The 8752-nt window shown below is 52.3% G+C and overlaps 1 protein-coding gene across 1 annotated transcript; it reads left to right on the forward strand.

The window, feature by feature from the left end:
- Nucleotides 1-4277: 4277 nt before the first annotated feature.
- Nucleotides 4278-6946, forward strand: LOC139575429 (regulator of G-protein signaling 9-binding protein). The gene has a single exon (XM_071400381.1). The coding sequence runs from the start codon at nt 5164-5166 to the stop codon at nt 5902-5904; it is 741 nt and encodes a 246-aa protein (XP_071256482.1). The 5' UTR covers nt 4278-5163; the 3' UTR covers nt 5905-6946.
- The last annotated feature ends 1806 nt before the right edge of the window (nt 6947-8752 follow it).

Here is an 8752-nt window from a genome sequence, read left to right on the forward strand (position 1 = left end):
CCAGTCAACCCTCGATCCTCCAGACAGACCAGTCAACCCTCGATCCTCCAGACAGACCAGTCAACCCTCCATCCTCCAGAGAAACCAGTCAACCCTACATCCTCCAGACAGACCAGTCAACCCTACATCCTCCAGACAGACCAGTCAACCCTACATCCTCCAGACAGACCAGTCAACCCTCCATCCTCCAGACAGACCAGTTAACCCTACATCCTCCAGACACACCAGTCAACCCTCCATCCTCCAGACAGACCAGTCAACCCTCCATCCTCCAGACAGACCAGTCAACCCTCCATCCTCCAGACAGACCAGTCAACCCTCCATCCTCCAGACAGACCAGTCAACCCTCGATCCTCCAGACAGACCAGTCAACCCTCGATCCTCCAGACACACCAGTCAACCCTCCATCCTCCAGACAGACCAGTCAACCCTCCATCCTCCAGACAGACCAGTTAACACTCCATCCTCCAGACAGACCAGTCAACCCTCCATCCTCCAGAGAGACCAGTCAACCCTCCATCCTCCAGACAGACCAGTCAACTCTCCATCCTCCAGACAGACCAGTCAACCCTCCAGACAGACCAGTCAACCCTCTATCCTCCAGACAGACCAGTTAACCTCCATCCTTCAGACAGACCAGTCAACCCTCCATCCTCCAGACAGACCAGTCAACCCTCCATCCTCCAGACAGACCAGTCAACCCTACATCCTCCAGACAGACCAGTCAACCCTCGATCCTCCAGACAGACCAGTCAACCCTCGATCCTCCAGACAGACCAGTCAACCCTCCATCCTCCAGACAGACCAGTCAACCCTCCATCCTCCAGACAGACCAGTCAACCCTACATCCTCCAGACAGACCAGTCAACCCTCGATCCTCCAGACAGACCAGTCAACCCTCGATCCTCCAGACAGACCAGTCAACCCTCCATCCTCCAGAGAAACCAGTCAACCCTACATCCTCCAGACAGACCAGTCAACCCTACATCCTCCAGACAGACCAGTCAACCCTACATCCTCCAGACAGACCAGTCAACCCTCCATCCTCCAGACAGACCAGTTAACCCTACATCCTCCAGACACACCAGTCAACCCTCCATCCTCCAGACAGACCAGTCAACCCTCCATCCTCCAGACAGACCAGTCAACCCTCCATCCTCCAGACAGACCAGTCAACCCTCCATCCTCCAGACAGACCAGTCAACCCTCGATCCTCCAGACAGACCAGTCAACCCTCGATCCTCCAGACACACCAGTCAACCCTCCATCCTCCAGACAGACCAGTCAACCCTCCATCCTCCAGACAGACCAGTCAACCCTCCATCCTCCAGACAGACCAGTTAACCCTCCATCCTCCAGACAGACCAGTCAACCCTCCAGACAGACCAGTCAACCCTCTATCCTCCAGACAGACCAGTTAACCCTACATTCTCCAGACAGACCAGTCAACCCTCCATCCTCCAGACAGACCAGTCAACCTTCCATCCTCCAGACAGACCAGTCAACCCTCCATCCTCCAGACAGACCAGTCAACCCTACATCCTCCAGACAGACCAGTTAACCCTCCATCCTCCAGACAGACCAGTCAACCCTCCATCCTCCAGACAGACCAGTCAACCCTCCATCCTCCAGACAGACCAGTCAACCCTCGATCCTCCAGACAGACCAGTTAACCCTACATTCTCCAGATAGACCAGTCCATCCTCCAGATAGACCAGACAGACCAGTCAACCCTACATTCTCCAAACAGACCAGTAAACCCTACATCCTCCAGACATACCAGTCAACCCTCCATCCTCCAGATAGACCAGTCAACCCTCCATCCTCCAGATAGACCAGTCAACCCTCCATCCTCCAGACAGACCAGTTAACCCGACATCCTCCAGACAGACCAGTTAACCCTACATCCTCCAGACAGACCAGTTAACCCTCCAGACAGACCAGTTAACCCTCCATCCTCCAGATAGACCAGTCAACCCTCCAGACAGACCAGTCAACCCTCCAGACAGACCAGTTAACCCTCCATCCTCCAGACAGACCAGTCAACCCTCCAGACAGACCAGTCAACCCTCCAGACAGACCAGTTAACCCTCCATCCTCCAGATAGACCAGTCAACCCTCCAGACAGACAAGTCAACCCTCCATCCTCCAGACAGACCAGTCAACCCTCCATCCTCCAGACAGACCAGTCAACCCTCCATCCTCCAGACAGACCAGTTAACCCTCCATACTCCAGACAGACCAGTCAACCCTCCATCCTCCAGACAGACCAGTCAACCCTCCATCCTCCAGACAGACCAGTCAACCCTCCATCCTCCAGACAGACCAGTTAACCCTCCATCCTCCAGACAGACCAGTCAACCCTCCATCCTCCAGACAGACCAGTCAACCCTCCATCCTCCAGACAGACCAGTCAACCCTCCATCCTCCAGACAGACCAGTCAACCCTCCATCCTCCAGACAGACCTGTCAACCCTCCATCCTCCAGACAGACCAGTCAACCCTCCATCCTCCAGACAGACCAGTCAACCCTACATCCTCCAGAGAGACCAGTTAACCCTCCATCCTCCAGACAGACCAGTCAACCCTCCATCCTCCAGATAGACCAGTCAACCCTCCATCCTCCAGACAGACCAGTCAACCCTCCATCCTCCAGACAGACCAGTCAACCCTCCATCCTCCAGACAGACCAGTCAACCCTCCATCCTCCAGATAGACCAGTCAACCCTACATCCTCCAGACAGACCAGTTAACCCTCCATCCTCCAGACAGACCAGTCAACCCTCCATCCTCCAGACAGACCAGTCAACCCTACATCCTCCAGAGAGACCAGTTAACCCTCCATCCTCCAGACAGACCAGTCAACCCTCCATCCTCCAGATAGACCAGTCAACCCTCCATCCTCCAGACAGACCAGTCAACCCTCCATCCTCCAGACAGACCAGTCAACCCTCCATCCTCCAGACAGACCAGTCAACCCTCCATCCTCCAGATAGACCAGTCAACCCTACATCCTCCAGACAGACCAGTTAACCCTACATCCTCCAGACACACTCTCTCTCACACACCCACACACACACACACACCTTTGCAGATGCACAGACACACAGGCAAGCACGCAAACACACACAAATAGGTCATAAAAAGTAATCTTTCAAAAGTTAAAAAGTGAAAGGAAACATTAGGATAAATTAATCAAATCTGTACAACAGAAAATATAGTATTGATGAAAAACTCCCTTTGACCTCTGGGAGAACACCAGTCTATTGATGAAAAACTCCCATTGACCTCTGGGAAAACACCAGTCTATTGATGAAAAACTCCCATTGACCTGTCTCTGGGAGAACACCAGTCTATTGATGAAAAACTCCCATTGACCTGTCTCTGGAAGAACACCAGTCTATTGATGAAAAACTCCCATTGACCTCTGGGAAAACACCAGTCTATTGATGAAAAACTCCCATTGACCTCTGGGAAAACACCAGTCTATTGATGAAAAACTCCCATTGACCTGTCTCTGGGAGAACAACAGTCTATTGATGAAAAACTCCCATTGACCTCTGGGAGAACACCAGTCTATTGATGAAAAACTCCCATTGACCTCTGGGAGAACACCAGTCTATTGATGAAAAACTCCCATTGACCTGTCTCTGGGAGAACACCAGTCTATTGATGAAAAACTCCCATTGACCTGTCTCTGGGAGAACACCAGTCTATTGATGAAAAACTCCCATTGACCTCTGGGAGAACACCAGTCTATTGATGAAAAACTCCCATTGACCTGTCTCTGGGAAAACACCAGTCTATTGATGAAAAACTCCCATTGACCTGTCTCTGGGAGAACACCAGTCTGAATATGACTCCAACCTCCTCTTATTGGACCCTGCAGTGATTGATCAACTATGAAGCAGGCTAAATACTGCTGGATCAATGATTATGCCCCAGTCTCAAATGGCACCCTATTCCCTATGTAGTGCACTACTTTAGACCTCAGCCCTATCCCCTATATAGTGCACTACTTTAGACCAGGCCCCTATAGGGGAAAGGGTACAATTTGGAACACATTTCAGCGTCTCTTCATCTGTGAGCATCACTTTAATAAAGGCATCCACTAACACCACAAACAGTAGCCTAGGGCAGGAGGGGGGGGGGGGGCTGTGTGTGTGTGAGAATAACTAACCAATCACAATACGTATCCACTGGAGATGTTTTCTCACTAACCAATCAATGGATCTCTAGGCTTCTCTACTCTCTCCAACGTTACAGAATGCCGACATCTGAAATCTCCTGTCTTGTTATGCGTGCGTGTGACCACACAAGGCGCTTACGGTATTTAGAACAGCGCCGTCGACAGACACCGTGCTGAAGTGGACAGCTCCCGTTCAGATGAAGAAAAAAAAAACACACGATACTTATACAACCAACCAACCAACCATTGACCTAGTCACAGTTTGATTTGGTTCGTCCGGCGAGATGGGTCTGTCTCACGCGCTGAGCTGACGTTAACAGCGTTTGTTTTATATAATCATCACCGTCCAGATGTGTATCTAAGAAGACGGCGGCGGCATTAATGGACTTTTCGTTGTTTTATTTGTTGCGAGCTGACGGTGCTGGAGTTGTTCCGTCTGGATACTGTGGAGTTGTTCTGCCGTTTGATAGGGAACACCTGTAGCTGAATCTGCTATCTGTCCATACACCGTCTCTAATGTATTGGAGGACTATTATTCCACACAAACAAAAACAGAAATGTTTTGACACACATCTATTTTTCTGCAGGCAGGGAGGGCTGCTCTCTCTGACGCCGTCGGCCATCTAATCTCCAATGCAAAAGAGCGGAGGTAAAGCCATTTACTGGTCCATTAATATCTAAGCTTCTCTCTCGGCTCTCTGTGCTGCTCGCAGACAGGAACATGGATAGAGAGGAATTCGCTGTGACAAGAGCTTTGCCTGGATCTGTATGGATGGTGTTCTCTTGTCCAAACTAATAACATTTTAAAAAAGACAAGTCGAGTCGAGGTCAACAACCGATCACGGTGCGTCTGGCGGTTCGTGTTCACCATCCTTTTTTCTTTTGCGCACCGATTTTTTTGAAAATTAATTGAATGCATTTTTAATGTAGCCGGGGAGATCAGAGGTAGGCTTATATTTTAAATAAAAACAACCATGGGGGGCACAGATGAGTGTAAAACCATGCTGGATGCTCTGAACAAAGTCACCGCGTGCTACAGGCACCTGGTCATCGCGCTGGGCAGCACATCGGACTCCCAGAACCTACGCGAGGAACTCAAAAAGACCCGGAAGAAAGCCCAGGAGCTCGCGGTGGCCAACCGGAATAAACTAACCGAGTTGCTCAAAGACAAGACCACCAGCAAGGACGACCGGGCTGAGTATGAGAGGCTATGGGTGCTGTTTACCAGCAGCATGGAGATACTGGAAGTGGACATGAAGCGGAGCCTGGAGATAGGGCAGGAGTTCCCCCTCAAGGTGCCCACCAGACACCTCATCCAGACGGGCATGACCGGCAGCACGACCACGGTGGCCGCCAGGGCCATGTCTGTGCAGAACATGAAGTACGACGCGGACAGCAACATCGACACTGCCGACCTGAAGGAGCTCCAGGCTGAGATCAGCCAGGTGGGTCAGATGATGGAGGAGATGGAGATGAAGGTACAGGTGGCTCCGTGGGCCGTGGAGGCCAAGCAGGAGGCCGGCGCCGAGCTCAAATCCACCCTGAGCGTCGGGAACTCCTCCGTGGGCGTCATTTCCATCTGCGAAGAGGAGCCCAAAGACGAGATAGACGAAGGGGGTGACAATAACGGAATGATTACGTGCATCGCTGGGTTCATATTCGTCGCTATTGTAGTAATCGCCGGGATACTAGGATACTTCGTAATCGGTGGATAGGATACTTAGTATTGAACGTTTTGAGCCAGCCTGGGAATAATTCACAGATAAACAGCGGGCGCAGCTCAGAGACAGATACAGCCCGGGATGGACACTAGGCAGGTTATATGCCCGGAGAAACGGCTCTGTTGTTGAGGAGAGAGAGAGACTAGCGCACCGAGACATCAAGGAGCTGTCCAGGTGCTGAAAACTGTTACGCGCAAATGGCACCGATTCTCCGGATAGTCCTTCACTTTAGACCAGAGCCATTACAAGGCGTTATTCCACTTATAGTCTTTCACTTTAGACCAGAGCCACTGCAAGGCGTTATTCCACTTATAGTCTTTCACTTTAGACCAGAGCCACTGCAACATTTTATCTCAGCCTCACAATAATATTTTATTCAGCTTCTATAGTGCTTTTCATAACAAAAAAATAATCTCAAAGTGCTTGAAAATAAAAATAAAACAAGCATCAAATAAAACACATCTTCCTTATAGCAGATAACAGAGGTCTGGACTACGACAGCTGTCAGCTAGAGTTGGACGTTTTGGGGGTTTCAACCCTCCCACATATGGAGTGACAGTCGAGTGGGAACCACATAGCTGGAGCAGAGGGAGGGTTTTGTCAACAGGGGGTGGATGAGCAGGTCCTCCTCATAGCTGGAGCAGAGGGAAGGTTTTGTTAACAGGGGGTAGACGAGCAGGTCCTCCTCATAGCTGGAGCAGAGGGAGGGTTTTGTCAACAGGGGGTAGATGAGCAGGTCCTCCTCATAGCTGGAGCTGAGGGAGGGTTTTGTCAACGGGGGCTGGACGAGCAGGTCCTCCTCATAGCTGGAGCAGAGGGAGGGTTTGTCAACAGGGGGTAGATGAGCAGGTCCTCCTCATAGCTGGAGCTGAGGGAGGGTTTTGTCAACGGGGGCTGGACGAGCAGGTCCTCCTCATAGCTGGAGCAGAGGGAGGGTTTGTCAACAGGGGGTAGATGAGCAGGTCCTCCTCATAGCTGGAGCAGAGGGAGGGTTTTGTCTACAGGGGGTAGACGAGCAGGTCCTCCTCATAGCTGGAGCAGAGGGAGGGTTTTGTCTACAGGGGGTAGACGAGCAGGTCCTCCTCATAGCTGGAGCAGAGGGAGGGTTTTGTCAACAGGGGGTAGATGAGCAGGTCCTCCACATAGCTGGAGCAGAGGGAGGGCTTTGTCAACAGGGGGTAGATGAGCAGGTCCTCCTCATAGCTGGAGCTGAGGGAGGGTTTTGTCAACGGGGTAGATGAGCAGGTCCTCCTCATAGCTGGAGCAGAGGGAGGGTTTTGTCAACAGGGGGTAGACGAGCAGGTCCTCCTCATAGCTGGAGCAGAGGGAAGGTTTTGTCAACAGGGGGTGGATGAGCAGGTCCTCCTCATAGCTGGAGCAGAGGGAAGGTTTTGTTAACAGGGGGTAGACGAGCAGGTCCTCCTCATAGCTGGAGCAGAGGGAGGGTTTTGTCAACAGGGGGTAGATGAGCAGGTCCTCCTCATAGCTGGAGCTGAGGGAGGGTTTTGTTAACAGGGGGTAGACGAGCAGGTCCTCCTCATAGCTGGAGCAGAGGGAGGGTTTTGTCAACAGGGGGTAGATGAGCAGGTCCTCCTCATAGCTGGAGCTGAGGGAGGGTTTTGTTAACAGGGGGTAGACGAGCAGGTCCTCCTCATAGCTGGAGCAGAGGGAGGGTTTTGTCAACAGGGGGTAGATGAGCAGGTCCTCCTCATAGCTGGAGCTGAGGGAGGGTTTTGTCAACGGGGGCTGGACGAGCAGGTCCTCCTCATAGCTGGAGCAGAGGGAGGGTTTGTCAACAGGGGGTAGATGAGCAGGTCCTCCTCATAGCTGGAGCTGAGGGAGGGTTTTGTCAACGGGGGCTGGACGAGCAGGTCCTCCTCATAGCTGGAGCAGAGGGAGGGTTTGTCAACAGGGGGTAGATGAGCAGGTCCTCCTCATAGCTGGAGCAGAGGGAGGGTTTTGTCTACAGGGGGTAGACGAGCAGGTCCTCCTCATAGCTGGAGCAGAGGGAGGGTTTTGTCTACAGGGGGTAGACGAGCAGGTCCTCCTCATAGCTGGAGCAGAGGGAGGGTTTTGTCTACAGGGGGTAGATGAGCAGGTCCTCCTCATAGCTGGAGCAGAGGGAGGGTTTGTCAACAGGGGGTAGATGAGCAGGTCCTCCTCATAGCTGGAGCTGAGGGAGGGTTTTGTCAACGGGGTAGATGAGCAGGTCCTCCTCATAGCTGGAGCAGAGGGAGGGTTTTGTCAACAGGGGGTAGACGAGCAGGTCCTCCTCATAGCTGGAGCAGAGGGAAGGTTTTGTCAACAGGGGGTGGATGAGCAGGTCCTCCTCATAGCTGGAGCAGAGGGAAGGTTTTGTTAACAGGGGGTAGACGAGCAGGTCCTCCTCATAGCTGGAGCAGAGGGAAGGTTTTGTCAACAGGGGGTGGATGAGCAGGTCCTCCTCATAGCTGGAGCAGAGGGAGGGTTTGTCAACAGGGGGTAGATGAGCAGGTCCTCCTCATAGCTGGAGCTGAGGGAGGGTTTTGTCAACGGGGTAGATGAGCAGGTCCTCCTCATAGCTGGAGCAGAGGGAGGGTTTTGTCAACAGGGGGTAGACGAGCAGGTCCTCCTCATAGCTGGAGCAGAGGGAAGGTTTTGTCAACAGGGGGTGGATGAGCAGGTCCTCCTCATAGCTGGAGCAGAGGGAAGGTTTTGTTAACAGGGGGTAGACGAGCAGGTCCTCCTCATAGCTGGAGCAGAGGGAAGGTTTTGTCAACAGGGGGTGGATGAGCAGGTCCTCCACATAGCTGGAGCAGAGGGAAGGTTTTGTCAACAGGGGGTGGATGAGCAGGTCCTCCAG

The sequence above is a fragment of the Salvelinus alpinus genome, chromosome 5, assembly GCF_045679555.1.
Source record: "Salvelinus alpinus chromosome 5, SLU_Salpinus.1, whole genome shotgun sequence".
NCBI lineage: Eukaryota > Metazoa > Chordata > Actinopteri > Salmoniformes > Salmonidae > Salvelinus > Salvelinus alpinus.